General features: G+C 41.6%; 1 protein-coding gene across 1 annotated transcript; it reads left to right on the forward strand.

Annotated features, from left to right (window-relative positions):
* Positions 1 to 2,978: 2,978 nt before the first annotated feature.
* Positions 2,979 to 19,406, forward strand: tmem170b (transmembrane protein 170B). The gene is made up of 3 exons (XM_039820758.1): positions 2,979 to 3,156; positions 11,206 to 11,376; positions 14,719 to 19,406. The coding sequence occupies exons 1-3, from the start codon at positions 2,979 to 2,981 to the stop codon at positions 14,847 to 14,849; spliced, it is 480 nt and encodes a 159-aa protein (XP_039676692.1). The 3' UTR covers positions 14,850 to 19,406.
* Positions 19,407 to 19,487: the final 81 nt, after the last annotated feature.

Genomic DNA, 19,487 nt, shown 5'->3' on the forward strand with positions numbered 1-19,487 from the left:
TTTAAAGGCTGATACACAAGTTTTTACTCTAAAAAAGCATTTCTTATTAAATGAATGTTGTTGTTTTTTGGACTGACGCCCCTCATAAACTTTAATTTTGAAACATTGATTGTATGTCCTCCTACACAAATGATTACAACCTGTTGATTTAGCATCATCACACAATACCTTTTTCCATGTTTGATGAATGGTTTTTATTTAATGATTTGAAGTTGACATGCTTTGATCAAACTGTTGAATATATTCTTAAACAAAATGTTCTAAACTCTGAATATAGACCCATGTGAACGCTCTCTGGTTGAAACTTTTTCTGTAAAGTGTCTAGTGAAAAAAGGCTTTCTAAAGAATTTCATGGTGGTGCATTGTTGGTGGATTGTGTTTGAAAAGTCCAGCTTTTACAGGAAACAAAGGTTGACATTTGCTTTGCAAACCAAGCATTGCCCTCAATGACTCTTTGCTGTCTTCTCTGCCGGTTCCCCCAAAGACCAGCTGTCAGTGTATTACAGAGTGAGGTAGCAAATCTTTTTTCTTTTATTGTGTTTCACAGAGAATAGTGCATGTAAATCCATGCTGACCATAAAATGCAAAGCAAGAATTACATTAGAATGCTTCCATTGTTCCTTTATTTTGTGTGATGTATGTGAAAAAATAACTAGTGGGGAGTAGTCATTGAATTAAAATATGCAAGGAACGATTTTTGATGTCCATTGTATGATTCATAGTTACAGTAAGGGACTAGCAATCTTCACTAATGATCACACGGAGAGATGCTTGCCAAAAACACCTTGCAGCATAAAATATACCATCAATGTTTTTAAGTTTTAAGTAAAAAAAGTAACATTTTCATCTTCAACATCTTGCCAGAACTTTTCCTCAGACTAGTCAGTCTCTTTCAAGCCCTCAGGGCAGATAACGATGCAAGAGGATATTGAAAAGAAGTTGTGATGAAACTGGATGTCTACAGGAGAAGATGAAAGCATATTCACCAGTTTTGATTTCACTCTCTGGTGAAAGCATTTCCACAGGATTGTTTTGCAATTAAAGAATCATACCGGTGGTTTCGAATGTTTTAGCCCATTTAAAACATATCTCACACACTTTACATCACAGTTAACCATAATTTTAACTAACCAGAAATGTAAATGCATTTTCTACCTTTACAAACATACATTATTTTTATTAAACTCCCATATAATATACAAATAAATTAGCAGACTTGCTTGTGTCGTGTAATCAAGTCCACTACCAAAAGAAGTTTGCCAAAGTCTGCTAAAAAAAATGTATAAAGAAAAAGAAAAACATGAAGGGTTAATTTGCGAAAACACATATCTCCACTTCTTTCTTTATTTCTTTTTGCACTCCAGGGAATATCAATCAACCTGGTGTTTTATATATATATGCAAAACTAAAATGAAGATGGAGAATAATGGCCATCTGGCATGTAAGAAAAATATATATGGTATTGCCTCTCTTAGCTGAATTTATAGGGAGATGTGAGTGTGCATAAATTCCCGTATGATCCAGCAGCCTATTAAAACCCACTTTGTTAACCTTTGCATTTAGTGAAAATTCTACAGATGCAAAAGATGTCAAATGTCAGATGTTTCCTCGCCCTCATACTTCTGAACTGGGACACTTCTTAAAATACTGAACCCCTCAGAGAAATGTTCCAGAACATTCAGTGTCTACATAACACTCAGGTTCCCTCCCTGCCTTCCCACATGCAACTTTTCATTTTTCCTTCTGACACTCAACCATGTAAGAAAAAGATGTCACATAAGTGTAAAGCTTCACACTATTTAAAATAGCTTTTGTCTGTTTTAGATTCTGTCTAAACCCTACTGGGGCTGACAGAGCAAGTCAATTCTCACTGTTGTTTGAGGTAGGCTAGGTGCTCTGTGAGGTTTACTGTAGTCCATCTTAAAATGTTGGATTTAGTTAAACATTTAGGTTTATTATTCTCCAATTGAAACCTTTGGTTATGTTTAATATTTTCCCCCTAAAACCTGCAACTAAGAATCACCATTCCTCTGTGCCTTGCTCAGATCCATCCTATCATATTATTTATTATTATATCAGGCGTTTTGGGGTGAACCAATCAGCACCACGGATAGCTCCTGCATCCATTCGTCCTCATGGGCAACGCCCTGGTAGTAGCTGGCACTTCACGTCATTTGAGTTTGGTGTGGAATTTTTTTAAATGACAAATCAATAAACACACATTACCTACATATATATTTATGTACACACATATAGCCTCATATGTAGGTAGCCCACGGTTGTGGTCCTCAGTTTTGATTTCTGTTGGAATTTCTGTTTCTTGTCTGTCGCTTAGCAACCACATTGTTTGGCTGATCACCAGCTAGCTAGCTAGCTAGCTAACTGTTGAAGTAAAACCATAGAAACATATACTTTATACAGTCTATGGGTAAAAACATAGGGTAAAAGAATCAAATAAATGAAGATGTTATTTTTAGCTAGTAACAACCACGTGTAGCCAGGCCTATAAATATAATTAGTAGCTAGCTATTTGATTAATAGCCTATGGGTAATCAATGTACCGTGATTACGTTGCTACGTGACATTCTACCGCTATCCAAGCGACTAACGTTACGCACATTTCTGCGCAAACGCCCTTGTCCTCTCTTTTGTTCCTCATTCATGAAGCGACGTCAGTAAGCCGAAGATGTGTCAACGTAAACGGTAACCACCCCTTTACAAAGCAGGCGACTGGCCCTTTAAGGGTTATGTAGCCGGGCTAGCCGATGTAGGACGAGCTGACCGCCCGTCCGCCTGCCTGCGCTCCCGCTGCCATCCCCATCATGGCCTCCACACCTATACCATCGAGGATGAACCGACCAGCCAGCGGCTCTTCCCTTCCCGGAGCGGAGACGGACGTCAAGCCGAAGCAGAGGCACCGGTAGAGGCGAGCCGCTCCGGGGAGAGCCGCCTCATCCCATGCCACCCCGGTCTGCTCCATGCCTTCGTCTAAAGCCAAGTACAGCTATTCGATAAAGAGGAGTGCGAACCCGGGCGGTGGCAGCGGTAGCGGCGGCGGCAGAAACATGACAACAAACAGGGATTATTCTGTTAATCTGTCGGTGCAGCAAGTGCTGAGCCTTTGGGTGCAAGGCACGACGCTGCAGCACTTCACAGGTATGCGGAATGAAAGGTGCCGTATTTCTGTTTTCATGTGTTCAGCTGTTTACGCACAAGTCTTTACCATCAGTGTGTAACGTTACTGTACAGTTGTGTCTCCTATGCCGGCATTTTAGCGCGTCCATTTAAAGCAGAGTAATCCTACATGTTTGACATTTTCACCTCACATGCTTAGTGAGCAGAAAAGGCATAGCCAGCTGTTCCCGTGAAAGGGGGGGGGGTTGCATCTGTACCACCTCAGCCCTCTCCACAGCTAGCGAATGCCGGCCGGGCCACAATAAAAATGCCACTCCTCTGTCTACGCGTGCGGAGTCAGTGGATGACATGAAAGTAATCACACCATGCGACTAATTAGTCTTTCTTCTGCGTGAATACGCCTTCACTGTGTAGTAAATGAAGTGTAGCCCTCCTCCCTCCCTCCCTCCCTTGTCCTCTTCCCTTTGTCTTGCAGTCCAGTAATCAAGGGGCAATAAGAGGAAGCATCATCAACTCTGGGCATCTGTCTGGGATGGTCTGGACTTCAGAAATAGTGAGGTTGAGTTAAAATGCTTTTTTCAATGTGCTTTTGAATGGTAGGGTCAGGCGATAAAAGCTTTAATGTATGGGTATTAATAAACTGCTAATATGGTTGGAGCATCATGATGCAGATGACAGCATAGTAAGGGGATCCTTCAGAGTTGCTGTCAGCAATGATGTAGGCCTACACCACAAAAAGGAAAAAATCCTGCAAGATGATTTTCACATGGACACGATTGACATTGTTTCTACAACAGATATTCTTTCTCAGGTAAAGATGATGATCCACACCTTTTCTTAAGGATCTTTGATAAGGAGCTTCGAGAGAGACAGTTTGTGGCGTTGAAACACAGTCACAGTCAAGTCCACATGAAATAAAAAAAGAAAGTAGCAACAAGAAAAGCAGTATGTGGGCATTTTATCTCTTCCTCTACAGGCAGGCCGAACTTCCTCAGCAAGAACAAAATTGCCGCCGCCATCTGTTCAGAAGATTTTTTTTATTATTTTCTCACTGGTAAATGTATGAAGGGGAAAAGGGGCGATGTATACAGGAACAACAGTACTGCTCTGTCTCATAAACACAAGCTTATAGACATTCTTGAGTTCCTCCCTGCAGAGGGAGGATGAAGCGGAGGCGGACATGTGGTCATAGACGAGTTGGCACAGACCCATCTTATGAAATGCAGCTGACATCCTGTGTTGAGAAACACATCAAGCAAGATTGAAAAAAAGAAGGTAGTTAATGATGCTTACTCAGCAGGAAGCCGCAGCGCGTGTAGAAGTTTGCGGAAGCAGAGTTGCAGCAGCGAATAGAAAAGCTGTGAGGAGCTGGACTTCAGTGAGCAGCTGGTGCACAAAACTGCCACCTAATTCCCCCTCAGCCCCGAATCACCAACCAGGTGAAAAACGACCTCCTGATACATGAGATGAGGACAGGGGGAGAGAGTGCGTGAGCCCTAAACATTCAAGAGCAATACACTCCTTAAGCAGATGTAAACTTTTGATACCTGTCAACCCCTTTGCCCTTTCTTTGAGGCCCCAGGGAGTTGCTTAAACAAATGGATTTCCTGTTTATGATTTGTGTGCTTGCAGCAGTTTCACTTCAGCAAACCATAAAAGGAACATAGTTTGCTTTATGGCTTGCAAATATGAGCTACAGTATTGTGTAGAAAACAGACTTTTATTTGCAAGCTTTATGTTTCTATAAAGACAACTTTCAATGGGTTGGTTCACCCAAGTTATGAAAAACATCTACATGGTAGATAACATGCTGAAATAGTTTTAGTTTTATGTTCCTAGGTTTTAAAATATCAATCTGAGATGTTTAGTGCAGGTGAATGCAACTGTGTTAAGAAAAGTTACAATAAAATAGTTCAAACTCTCTGTCTTTCCAGAGATAATTTCCCTGTCACGTTAGATAATCCATAGTCCTCACTGTGAACAGTTTTTATTGGAAATATTTTCAAGCAGAAGACGCATAAATCCCCCAAAATATGTTTTCTCGTAATTGAGGCGAGCCGTGCTGACAGCTTATGAAGCTGCCCCCAATTTGTATTTATTAATTTATTAAAAAGCTTGATTGGATAAGAGTAAATTTAGGGTCAGCAGGATATTTAGGATATCAAACGGCTACAAAGTGGCTTACACAGGAAAAACAGTACAGCAGAACAAATAAATGCAATCCAGCAAACAAAAGTGAAGAGAATGAAATAAAATAAAATCTGTAAAATAAACAAACATTGGGCTAACATTAATAAGAGGCTTTTTAAAAAAGTGATTTAAAAGATGTAAGTGATTCTGTAAGCCTCAGATTTTCAAGCAGGGAGGTCCAAAACTGTGGGACCCTGACTGCAAACCTTTTGTCTTGAGCTGGGACTATACTGGATTCACCATGCAGTGTTTAGCTTCATCACTACCAGCCGGCCACATCTCACCTCTCTCCGTCTCCCTGTACCGGGACAAATCCATCATTCTTCCTCCTGATGGATGAACTCCTGCAGTCCTGCCACTTTGACTTGTTCATGTTCTGCAGCGGCCTGTGTGCTCATGCAGAAACTCTGACCTCTTATTAAGCGACCAAAAAACATGATCCCCTGCTTTTTTGTATGCTTCACTTTTGACAGGCGAGCTCTAAAGCTGCCTTGTGGACAAAGACCTTGTTCTGTATTAGAGGATTAGTAGAAGTTAATGCTGTGCCATGACTGTTTTAGTATCTCTGAACATGACACAGCACGAGCACATCTCTCACCCCATAGGTGCTGTTTTGTAGCTGTAACCACCTGCACTGCTGTCCCCTGAAATTAAATGTTCAGCTCAGCTTCTAGCATCTGCTAAACTGAAAAAAATGACCTGCCAAGAGTAATTTTATCAGCCGGAGTAAATAACGAGCCATGTTTGAAACATTTCACCCCATTTCACCCCACATTCATTTAAATTGTGATCACATCAAGCTTGTAATTCATCAAGAAGTGTAACCGGAATCCCTTCAACTATTTAAACGTTTTAAATGTTATAGCAGCCAGTATGGCAGGTGACTGCTACCAATTTATCCACCAAAGACAGATTTTACTGTCATTTGGTTCTCTGTGGGTGTCAGTGTAAGACCCCGCCCATCAAGGGTTGTGCTCAGCAATAGTGGAGGAAGTATTCAGATCGCTGTACCAATATCATAATGTAATAATACTCCATTACAAGACACAGTCCTGCATTCAAAACCAAAGTAAACATAGCAAAAGTGTAATTGGCTGAATGTACTTTTGAAAATTTAAAGTACTTATTATACCTGACATAATTAGATTGTTAATACTGATGCATTAATGCATTGTTGCAGTTGGTCAATAAGCTAGATTTAACAGCCATGCCCAGAGTTTCCCAGTCTAGGGGTTGGATCTTCTCTAAAGAGTCACAAGATAAATCTGAGGGGCCGTGAGATGATTACTGGGGGAGGAAAGGTGATTTTCTTTTTTGGAATCCAGTCCTATCTTTAATTCAACCTCTTTGAGCTTCAAACTGAATTTAAATCTAACCAACCTGAGAAGTTTAGAGGGTAAATCGCTCAATGGTGGAACTGCTCACAACTCATAAACTAAAAATGTTTTTGCCTGCCAAGGGTCACAATCCAAAAACCTTGGGAACCACTGGTTTATTCTTTGACAATGCTATTTATAAGCTGATCATATGTGTATGTATGTGAAATCTTATTTTGAAACGTATCTAGTAGCTATAGCTGTCAGTTAAATGTTTTGCAGTAAAAAGTACAATATTTGTCTTTGGAATAAAGCAGAGTATATATATATATATATATATATATATATATATATATATATATATATATATATATATATATATGAGTAGCATAAAATGAATAAAGTCAAGTAAACAAGTATCTTAATATTGCACTTAAGTCAATGCTTAGGGTGCCGGTTGTGCTGGACACGGGACATGACAGAGTTGGGGTTTGTGGGACACGGCTTGCTTCCTGTGCCTCTACATTGCTCCTGTGTTGAGCATTGTGTTAATCCGTTGAGGCTTAAGTTGGGCGACAGATGCCCCGCCTCGCGGCCTGTACAACCGGGACCTGATGAGGAAATCCTAATGGAGCAGGTTGGATCTCTCTGGGTACTTTTCATTGTTCCCACGTGGCTCAGTGTAACATATTTTTAGCAGTTTGTTAACAAGTGAAACCAGATACAAGCAAACTATGTTAAATGTGTTAGTGTTAATATTGGATTTTGTTTTAATGTAACTGCTTTGTTTGTTGACCCCTCTGTAGTTCCTTTCACCAAGTGGGAGATATCGCAGGTTTAAGAAATTCCTGATATGTCCCACTCGAGTTTACAAGTCGGAGGCTGACGTGAACAGTATTTCCCACTCTGCTGCTTATACTCACGCTCTGAACGTTGTACAAGATAGTTTGGGAGCCTCCTCTTTCCTCGTCTCTTCGGAGACACATTTAAACGATTGGGACATCCTTGATGATGGCGGACCTCAATCGATTTCCAGGTCACGGGCCGGAGAATGGAGGAGCGGAGGATGGGAGGAAGCATAATTAGCAGAATGGAAAGAAGCATCTCTCTGACATGTATATCCCCTGTCACGTCACAGACATCTCCCTCCTCTCCTGCTTCGATGGAAGGCGATGGCTGTAGAAAGACGGCAGTGATGCAGCAGCGTGATCTGTCGTGCCCAGTCATGCAGGACAAAGAGCCGTTGTGATACTGTGCTGTCACGTCTCTCTCCGCCCAGCTCGACAGCTGATTACCAGATCAATAAATAGATGTAGGCGCTCAGTCGACTGTGGAATAACTAGGTTAGATGGCTATGCTACAGAGCTCCCTGTGGGCTGGAAAAATACTTTGTAATAGAGTTGGGTCTTCAGATGTATACACCACACAACAATGTCACATTTCCTGTTAATATCCTGTCATCCAAACAAGAGAGGCTTGGGGCTTTTTACACAACATTCCTGTCCTCTGGATTGGTCATTCTTCTTATGTCGACATCTTTTCTTCTAGAATAATCTATGGCCAGCTGGCTTGTCCTTGCTCCCACAGTGCCAGTGGTTCAAAGTGAGGCCCCATGCTGGCGAAGTGCAATTAGGCCAGGGATCTTTATGTAAAGCCTGTTTGTTAAATAGAAAGAAAGAAAGAAAGAGGTATGAGAAGGAAGATGATGAGAGAGATTTTGAATGGGCATGACCTCTGATTTGGTCAAGCTCCTATACAGATTTTCTTAAGAAATCAGTTATTAAGGTAGCACAGTGATATGTTTTCTCAGCAATAACACTTGTGTTTTATGGAGCTCGGTGCATGATTAGGTGATTGTTGGCAGTTCGGGAATGGGACAAATTCATCATTTTTTAATTTAGCTACTGAACGAGCAGTGCAAATGTGGAATTGTTCATCTACAGTCCAGCTGAATACGTTCACAAAAGGCAACTGTGAGCTATTGTTTCTGACGAGATTTTCCATTTACTGCTTAATGTCTAGCTCCCTGCAGCTCGTGAAATCTCACTCAGAGCGGTTTTATACATCACGACCTCAGGTCCATTACCATGGTCGGCTGCCTCCTCGATGAGCCCTGACTTAGATTGTGGCGGCTGTAAATTGAAATCCTCCCTCACAGACGTGTGCAGCTCCAAGAGAATCTGTATCTGTGCATGTTGATCTGTACCGTAGATGCAATATGCTCTCAAACAAGGTCTGTTATGTGTAAATCTGTAAAACTGCATCAGGAAATCTCCCAGTGGCCTACGCAGAAGGATAGCATTCTTTCTGAGCAAAGACATGTTTGAATTTGCATGACAAGGACGTTTTATCTTTACCTATCCAGGGTAGGAATATTTATCCTATTCTTCAATGTAAAGAAAAACCTTCAGAAATAAATTTTCTCTCCAGTTTTACTTAAGGCGCTGACACACCAACCCGAATATCGGCTGTCGGGCAGTCTGGCGAGGTCGGTGACTCATGTCTGTTTAGTGTGTTCCGTGAAGTCGTCAGTCGGAGGAGCCTTTGGCTTTAATTTGGGCCGATTTGACTTGTTGAATCGGCCAACGGTGGGCAGTCAGACTCAGTGGTGGAGGAAGTACTGAATCTCAGTACTTAAGTAAAAGTACAAATAACCTGAGACATATTTACTTTAGTAAAAGTAGAAGTACAACAATGACAACCCTACTTAAGTAAAAGTAAAAAGTACCTGATTTTAAATGTACTTTAAGTATTAAAAGAAAAAGTAATGTCTATATTCTAATAATAAAAAAAATAAAAAAAAATATGGGCCGTGGCATTTTAATTAAGTTAGTTTTCGGTTAATGTAATTGTGCTTACCATCTGTGGCCCAGTATACATTCTGACTTACAATTCTGGTTATCTATCAGGGTAATCTGCATGTAGCTCGACTTTGCATTATTTCCCACGGGACAGTGAATGCTGCACACATTTATCTAGCGAGAACACATGGGCTTGGATAACAAGTAGGCTACATGGCTTCACAGCAGGGGAGGACCAGGAGTGTTTTTAAGATAAATATACGGCTTGTTTATTAATCCTATGTGAACGGATGCTTCACATATGACCAAGCAAAGTATCAGGAGCAGCGGCCATAGGCAGCAGCAGTAACGGGAGCAACGGTAGTACCGGGAGCAGTACGCGCCTGGCCAATAAATGCTATTGAAGGGCGGGTCTTGGCATGGGACTCGTAATATCGCGAGCGATACCGGGAGCTGGACGGCCGCTGCTGAAGGCTTCCCTGCAGACTGCAAATGTGGGACCGACAGTCAGGAGGACGTTTTGGCAGGGGGAAAAACTGATCAGAAAATGTAACGAAAATGTAACGGAACGTTGTAGAAATGTAGTGGAGTAGAAAGTATAGATAATTGCTGCAAAATGTACTATAATAAAAGTCAAAAGTATGTACTATTGATTGAAGTAAAGTACAGCTACGTGAAAAAATTTACTTAAGTACAGTAACAAAGTATTTGTACTTTGTTACATTCCACCACTGGTCGGACTCAATGACCAATCTGATTGGTGGAGTGTTAGCCCTTGACAAGCGAATTAGTGCACTTATGTTAAAACACTTACCAGAAATGACAAGCGGGATGAGCGTGACGAATGCCTCTCAAAATCTGACGAAAATCTTTCAAACTGACCTTTGTCGATCAAAAAAACAGACAGATTAAGCAAACGTATGGCCTATTTCTCGCTTAAAATGTTTTCAGAAACACGTTTCGGTGAACTATTTTCGTAAAATACGAGATCGTGTTCTGAACGAGCCGCCATTATGGTCGGCTTTGAAATTCGGCAGAAGCCACACCCACGTGACGCGTCATTTCCGGTTTTAATTTTTTTGGGTGACAATACAGATTAGCACCGCCTGCTGTTATGGAGACGTATTATGTCTCGCGCACGTGCAGAACGTACGTGGACTGACAGGAGCCGAATGATCAGTCCGACTGCCTTTTCTGCCGATAGTCGGCCTTGGGTTGGTGTGTCAGAGCCTTTAAAGGAGCAATGCACGTGCATAAAGTTGGGGGACTTGTGAGAGAGACAGATTTGATAGGGAATGGTCAAAATCTAAGCAGCAGAGGCCAGGATATCCTGACTTTTAGTCCCTAATATGGGCCAAGCTTTGCAAGAACTGGATCCTACATTTCCCCTAATGCAACTTTGATTAGAATCTTCAATCCTGGCTAATTTCCACATCTTAAAAATCCACAGCTGCAGTTTGTAACACAGACTTTTCTTTTGTAGTGGAATAGAAGTATAGCATAAAATGTAATGTACCTCAAAATAGTATGTCAGTACAGTACTTACAGTACTTTAGTAAATGGACTTAGTTACATTCCACCACTGTTATTTGACTGATCATTTCAGCATTTCTTAAAGTTTAAATATATCTCTGATGGACTTCTGAATTTAAGCTATCAAATCGCTCATCTGTTCAGTCAGAAATCTTTGGAACACACATTTTCCTTATTGTACTTATATGTTTTCAGGCTGTATCTGATATGTTTTGTCTCCCCCCTGTCAGAGATGTGGTACTGGGTGTTCCTGTGGTGTCTCTTCTCCTCCCTCTTCGTCTACGGGGCGGTGGGGCTGCTCATGTTGGTCATGCTGCAGCGCCATAAGAGGGGTCGCCTCATCACCCTGGTGCTGGTCAGCGTGGGTTTCCTGGCCTCCCTCTCCGGAGGCGTCATCACCAGTAGGTCCAGTTATACTCTGCCATTTTAGTTTTTTTGTTAATCCTTTTTTTAGACTGACCTCAACAGCATTCAGCATCCAGTCAGCCAGAAGAAGCCGGGAGATGACAGAGAGATTTCAGACTGTTTACATGTTTACCTTTCTTTTTGTTTATGTAGCACAGGAAGCTTCAACTATGTCTGGGTGAAAATCAAATATATTATTGTTCTTGGCCAGATTCAATATCTTGATTTAGAAAAATGTGATAATAAATTAAGGGTGGCTATTGGTGCATTTACAAAGTATGTACACCCAAGAAAAATAATGACTGAACATGTAAGTGCAGAAATGTAGCCTCAGTATTTAAACTCTGTCACAACATTACATTAGGGCTGAGAAATGTTTAGAAACTAATGCCACCATGATACCTGCAAGGCTGGATTACAAAGTGGGCCCAAATGCCCCCAGGGGCCCTGACAAATTCATTTGTGGTAATTTAATTAATTTCTATTAATACTTAATGTACCACACAATCATAATATAAACTGAAATGACAGGGCACGCCAGCGATTTTACACATTGAGATCAGTTTTCTGGTCATGGGGACACTACTCAGCTGTGCACTGTGATTTTAGAAAAATGTGGGCATCTACAAGGCAGGGATAGTCTGACAACAAGATGCCATAGTGCCCTATTTTAACGATCTAAGCGCACGGCGTGAAGCGCCTGGCGCAGGTGCGTTTAGGACGTGTACGAATCCACTTTTGCTAGTTTAACGGCAGAAAACCCTAACCCCTTGGGGCATTGCTATTATGATGGCGGATTTGCTAAGCAGGAAGGAAACATTTTCAGGAGAAGAAACTGATCTGCTTGTGTGTGAGCAGATCATATTATAATACTATTTCACATTGTAATATTAAAATTTTTAGTCTATTGCATGTTTGTGTGCTGCTGTGCGTCCCTGTGTGTGTAACAAGCATAGTGTACGCGCCTTGTGCACGAGCCTAGGCGCATTTTACTAATGCTGTTAAAATAACAATGAAATGCTGCATTATTGACTTTAGACCAGGTTTTTGTTGGTCAATGGCCGCTGCCCCATGATAGCAATATGCCAAGAATGCACCTGAACACACCTCCCTGTAACTGGCAATTTCCACCGGTTGTGGAACGGCGGCGGAGTCATTAGGTTTCCATTAAAGTCGATGTGTGTATTTCCACTGACTGCGGAACGGCTGCGTTCCGACTGCGTCCCAGCTCTGGCAGTCCGCAGCCCTCCGCAGCCCTCCGCAGCAGATACGCAGAGCTTCTATTTTTGCCGGACGCCGGAGAGCTCCGCAGCAATTCAGCACAATTCAGATTGTGCGGGACAGGAAGTCGAGCACAGAAACAAAATAAAACATCCGGTTAATTTTCTAAATAAAATACACTGTGCTCACGGCAGAACATATTTCCCTGCACTTCACCTTGAAAACACAGCACAGAGCTGTTTCCCCTCTACTCCTCTGGCTGGAAACAAACTGTTGTTGGTTTTGTGGTTCTACTCATAGACTTAACAGTCTATGGTTCTACTCTGTTCTGCAACAAATCCGGACCTGGTGGGTATTGATGGACGGCAGAGCACGGGGCCGTTCCACAGCGGAGCCGTTCCGCAGCCGTTCCGCAGCCGTTCCGCAGCCGTTCCGCAGCCGTTCCGCAACCGTTCCGCAACCAGTGGAAATTAGGAGTAAGGGGCGCACAGATTTTTATTTAAATGACATGGGCGCTGGACAAGAAATTGACAACTGCGTCGGTCTTAAACACCGGGTGCAAGCTAGGCCCCAATTATGGGAATTTTAGAATGCAGCATTTATGGACATTAAACCAAACTAGGGAGTAAAAGTCGGGATATAGATTCGGCCTCTGCTCTATCAAATTTGTCTTTGCCAAGGCTAGGTGAGGCCCCTGACTTACATGAAATGTAATGAAATACAAAAAAAATAATTTTATTTGAGAAAATTTCATTTGGTTAGATTTTAATTACAATTGTATCCCAGTCCTAGCTTTGCCCTGTATTTTCTGGCTGTCTGCTTTCCAGTCACCTTTTTATTTATATTTGTTTATCTGAATGCACTCCACAGTTTGTCTGCCTGTTACGAGAGCACCAGATATTATTTAAGCCTTCCTTTGTATTTTATTACATTCCATGTTATCACAGGATGTGTAAATAGACCAAAATCTATCTGAGCGTAGGGCAGATGCTCTTCAGGGCTCAATTGTGTGAATCACTCTTCATCATAGATGCAAGCTGGCCCCTAAAATAGAAAGACATTTTATTATTAATGTGTAGCAATCAGGGAGAGCAGACTATTGACTGTGAGCACACACACACCCCTCAGTCTCACCCTCCATGTGTACACCAGCCTGGCTTAAAGTCAAAGTGTGGCAGAGCAAAAGCAGCAGCCGAGCAGAAAGAAAGGAAAGGTCATGTAGTGTTAGGGAGAGAAAACATCAACCTTTAAAGCCCCCAAGCACTTGGTTTCCGATAATCTGTGCGGGTGTGTTTTGATCAGATTTTATTGACACAGTGGTAACACAAGTAAAGAAACCTATAATAATTGCTGTCGCATTGTGATTTTAAAAGTTACGGTTAGACTGTTTTCATTATGCGGCAAATTTGTGAGTGTAATGGATTATATAGGTTAATTTAGAGAGGTCTGCGATGGCTTTTTTTAGACCTATATTTGTAGAATAGAAAAGAGAGTGAATTTGATTTCTTCTTACATATATTTGACAAAGAAACAGGAGATAACTGAAAAAAATAACACAATGAAACAGATTACAACTTGGACACTGTTTGCTTTAAATATTCCTAAATCCAGCTTCAAAAGCCCAGACAAAAAAACACAGACAGAAATAATCCAACCAGTTTTAACTAAAATTGCTCACAGTATAAATAACTGTAAGGCTTTTGAATCTAACTTAATCTCTCCGTTTGTTAAGTTTTGGACCAAAATCAGGCCACTCTGTTTTTGTCCTGGTATTAGATTCATAAAAAGTTCCACTTGTCACTGTCTGTTTCCATGACGATGGCCCAAACAGCATATTGTGAGGCTAAGCTTGAACACAGTGTGTGGCTGTGAATTGAATAACGTGGTCACATGAACGCTTTAACCATCTTTTACTAAATATTCACACACAAAAACCAGATTTTTGTGCAGAATACTTGACTCGCGGCGGGACGTTGAAAAGATGAGGACGGATGTGTTTGTCCTCATTGTGAATGGACAATCCTCAGTAATGGTGACAGGCCGTGACAGTCAGCTGTGTTTGTGTTTCTGTTTACTCACTGTGTGTATTAACGCTGGTGATGTGTCGACCCCCTCAGGCGCTGCGGTGGCGGGGGTGTACCGCGTGGCAGGGAAGGACATGGCACCGCTGGAGGCTCTGGTGTTGGGCGTGGGCCAGACAGCCCTCTCCATCATCATATCCTTCTCACGCGTCCTCGCCACTCTGTGAAGCGAAACCCCTCGACGAGTAGAAGCACAGACGCTGAGACAAGAACGAATGAATCAAGCCAGTCCGAGATTTCTCGGTGGCTGGGTTTGTTTAAGGAGACGAGGCAGAGATGCTCTGGACCTTTGGGGCTGGATGTAGGAGACAGCACCCCCCGGTGTCTTTGCTCTGTTACTGCCACAATCACACTGCAATTCAGAGGGAACTCGATGCAGGCCGGTTGTCTTCGTGTCAGAGAGCAGCACCAGGCGGAGACGGCCCAATCCTTATCTTGTTGGCTTGAAAGCCATGTTTTGGGGTGTTTCCAGAGTTACATCACTTCTATATGCCAACAGCCTTCTCTGGGACATCCAGATGCCTTTTATGGCCACTGACTCTTTAAGGCTTTCTGTTGCACTTGTGGGCGGAGGGGAAGGGAAACCTCTTCTTTTTTTTGTTTTTGTTTTTTAAAGCAGAGTGACGACTTGTAAGGATGATCTGATGATCTCCTTCGGTGATCAGTGGGAGAACTAAATTTGAGCAATGCGAGGTGTTTAGGGAGTGACCCAACATTTTTTCTTCAGTATTAAACCCCAGCCTCACCTCTCGGTCTTCACGTACGGTTTATCATGATCAGTCCTTGCCCTTAACTGGTTTTAAAGCTGCACCCTCCAACTCACGAGCGACATGCAGCTTTGAATTTTGCACTTTGTAAATGTTTGAGACGCTTTTTGCCTAACAGTGTGTGAAATCAGTAGACGAGGAGGAGAAAACCAGCATCGCCGCTACGTTTGGTTTAAAATATATTTTCATTGTGTGCCAACGAGAACTTAACGATTGGAGTTAAGGGCATGTTTTGACACATAGGGAAATATGCTCATTCGCTTTCTTGCTGAGAGATACATAAGGACATGCCACTCTCCCGTCTGTATGGTAAATATGAAGCTACAGTCCGCAGGTGGCTAGCTTAGCTTAGCATAAAGACTGGAAACAGGAGGAAACAGCTAGCCTGGCTCTGTCCAAAGTTAACAAAATCTACCTACCAGCAACTCTAAAGCTTAATCATTACCAAGTTAGCTTGTTTAGTTTAAAGAACCCCTATTATACTCCTTTTCCGCGTCATATTTGTACTGTTAGGGTCTACTGTTTACATGCTTTGATGTTCAAAAAATATATTATGTTTCTCATACTGCCTATTGCTGCAGATCCTCCACCTGAAACACTCTGTCTGAGCTATTAGCCCACCTTCCTGGAAAGCCCAGTCTGCTCTGATTGGTCAACTGGCCCACTCTGTTGTGATTGGTAACCAAATTCAAAAAAGCCACTGGGCGGGCTGTGCTTGCTCAGGCAGCACCAGTGGGTAGCACATATGAAAAACTGGGCTGGCATTCTCAATCAATGAGATCACTAATTGAGGAATTTCAGTCAGGAATGTGGGCGAGGTAATTTTTAGGCAGTTGAGAAAAAGTGCTGTCTGTGGGAGAGAAAGCTCCATTTGGAGTGAAATGTTTTTGTTTTTTTTACTTTATACATCTACTACATTCACAAAAAACTATACAGCATACTAAAAGACGGGAAAATCCAAAAAGCATAATAGGGGCTCTTTAAATACAACAATTTGCAGTTTTACGGGGCTTGTGTGCCTTTCTCTTTGCTCGAAGCAAAAACTTGGAACATGGAGTCGAGAGTAGTTGTTCCAAGCCAAAAAATAGTCCACCACATAGAGAGGCAAAGTCCCTCCCCTTTCCGGTGGACCACTATGGGGCCTTATTTCGGAAAATAAATATGTACAGTGGTGAATGACGAGAGACAAATATTTAATTGATCCCGTTTGAATGGAGCCATGAATTACACACGTGATGTTCGTTGACGTATATTGTGTGAGACGAGATATGTAGTTCATTGATTGCTTTCACACAATACTAAGTGGTACTACGACACACCTACGACAAACTAAGACTTTCTTGACTTGCAAAATTATCTTTTAAATTGAGAAACATTGTGTCTAAATCTAGGTCAAAAAAATGATTTGTCTCTTGCCATTCACTACCATAAATATTTAAAAAAATAAGGCTCATGGGTTCACCCCTCCCCCAACAAAGATGAACAGAAGTGAGATGTCTCACTCTGTAGTTAAAACAGAGAGCTCAACACACAGGGTGAAAAGAGGAGCTGCAGCAATCTCCAGTACAACAAAAATATGGTGTTTTCTGAAAATTAAACCACATAAACATATTCTGGTACAACCTCTAAATACAATTATGAACCTGAAAAGGAGCATAATATGAGCACTTTAAAGCAGAATGTGGGTGCCAGATAATCAAACTCTCAGCAAGAAAGAGATTAAGCGTTGAAATATGTCTTTGAAGTATACAGAACGGGCTGGACGAGCCCTTGGAAGGGTTTGCATTGAGCAGGTTTGATTTGGGTGTGGTTAGCGTAAGATCAGGATCAGGTTCCTCTTATTCAGGTTTTAAGAAAGATGGGGGTTGTTTTGCTGCTTGAGATTTACATTTTCAGACAAAATATTCTGCGTCTGTGAGTCCTGGTGCAGATTTTCTGTAATAACAATGGAATCCAACCAGAGTATTACGAACGTTGTCTGAACTGCTACAGCATACATCCCCCCGTGAAAAGCCATCCCTCCTGGAGAAGGTCAGACCGATTCTGCTGCTCAGATGGCCATTTTTCTATGGCTTCCTCTTTTCCTTGTTTTGTTTATCAACCCATGTTCCTTAAGTTTAACTTTGCATATTGCACTGAAATTAACTGCCTTGTTTTAGCACAGCGTGCGGTGATACCACTCTGGTGTGACCCAATCCAGTAAACACTGTTATTATTCACAGACATCAGTGATAATCAAAGAAAAAGAATGTGCTTGAAGCTACTGTATTTACTCAAACTGGTTTATCATGTTGATGCATTTGTGAACCCATAAGTCCTCCCAAAATTCAAACAGATTATCTTTTGTGCAGCAGGGTGAGAGGAGTTAGGTTGTAATGCCAAAGTATCACTGACGTTCTAGCTTTATTTATTATCTTTGTGCCAGTCATTTAATTGATATCATAGCCACGGATTTTTTTTTTTTTTTTTTTTAGAAACATTTGCACATTGGCTCGGCCCCCAGACCTGTGGTACAACTTCATAAAACCACAGTTTATATGAATTTGAAAAGAAGAAAAAAAGATGCTTGTGTCGTTAAGTGTGTGTGCTGTGTAGTTTTGTAGCTCTAAAGGTAAATGAGTTATGTAATTGACACAGCTCACCTTCGGTACCAGCTCAGCACACAAGAGGGCGATATTGCACAGAAATGAAGTGGCAGCCTGAATGCCTGAAAGATGATTGTGGATTTTAAAGAATAATGAAAGTGCTACAGAGTGTTTTGATACAGACATTGGACAAAAAACATGTTTTCTATCCTAATTTTCCCCCCGCAAAAATGTAAGTGTTAAATTTGAGAACCCCCCTCCTTTTTATCCACTGAATGCTCTACATATTGTTCATACTACCTGCTTGAATGTTTTAGCTCAATTTCAGGGACCAAATGTGAGTTGCTGCTGATGACTCACCTGCTGTCATAGCAATGAAATCTCTGTGAAGCTGTTTGTGGGGCAGTTTCTGCATGTTTGTCTGTATGTGTGGTTCATAGGAGACATGTGAGTATTGTTGCTGTATTTGGTGTCGGCATGTGAGTAGTATAACAGAATTTATTTTCTTTCCTTAGAGTGGGTTGTTCACATTCTTTAGCGGACCCCTAAAGCGTCAGAAAGGGTGAGGACTTAATTGTAAGTGACACCGCGTTCAGAGGAGCAGCTCACTGAGCAATGTCTTACAAAATGTGTTGGAAAACTTTTTTATTTGATGTGTTAGAAATGACTATTACTACAGATGAAACCGGCAGACTGGACATAAGTTGTGTGATGTGATGTACTGTACATCCTGAGCTGTATATAGCCATAGTGTACCAAGTCTTCACCTGGAGAGTGTAACCAAGAGCCGATATCAACAAACAAACCACTGGATAGTATTCAAGGTGATTTTGGGAGTATTCACACCCAGTGCCATGATCGCTCTGATGATGACTACTGCGTTTTATTCTGCTCCAGGTTCTGTGATTCAGCCGCCGTCTAAGTGGCTGTGTGACTGTGTACTGCAATATCTAAGGAGACACCCAGCAACTAATAATCCCCTCTAGACGTTTTAAAATGCCATCGCACTGCAGCAAGACGCCTAGCTCAATAATCCTGTCTCTTTCATAGGCTTATAACTAAAACTGCCCCCTCAGTCTCCTGTTGTCCAAATGCCACATATTTCCCCTCGGACACTTGCTGTGTACCCGCTGTGATTGCATGTGCAGTGCAGCTCAGATAATGTGTGAATGGGACTATATGGACAATCCAACAAGAGACAATGTTGTACAAAAACCCAAAGTGGCACTTGTAGATAATGTACAATATGTTCTTTTTTAATTTTGTACCAGCCAAACCGCTGATATTTATAACTATTGCCTATTTATGTACAAATTGTTCCTCCTGTACATACTCAACAGCGAGTTGAATTAAAAATCTTTTGCAGTATAAACGCTCAGGTGTTTACATTCTTTATCTGTATTATCATCCTGTGCTCTTTACCTTTTACCATCACTGTCCTCTTTCCAATCAT

The sequence above is a fragment of the Perca fluviatilis genome, chromosome 13 (assembly GCF_010015445.1).
Source record: "Perca fluviatilis chromosome 13, GENO_Pfluv_1.0, whole genome shotgun sequence".
Lineage (NCBI taxonomy): Eukaryota > Metazoa > Chordata > Actinopteri > Perciformes > Percidae > Perca > Perca fluviatilis.

Excerpts from the sequence above, each read along its gene's own strand:
- tmem170b (XM_039820758.1), top strand. The coding sequence starts at position 2,979 with ATGCCTTCGTCTAAAGCCAAGTACAGCTATTCGATAAAGAGGAGTGCG. Across the intron at positions 3,157-11,205 it reads GACGCTGCAGCACTTCACAG|AGATGTGGTACTGGGTGTTC; the intron begins GTATGCGGAATG and ends CCCCCCTGTCAG. Across the intron at positions 11,377-14,718 it reads CTCCGGAGGCGTCATCACCA|GCGCTGCGGTGGCGGGGGTG; the intron begins GTAGGTCCAGTT and ends CGACCCCCTCAG.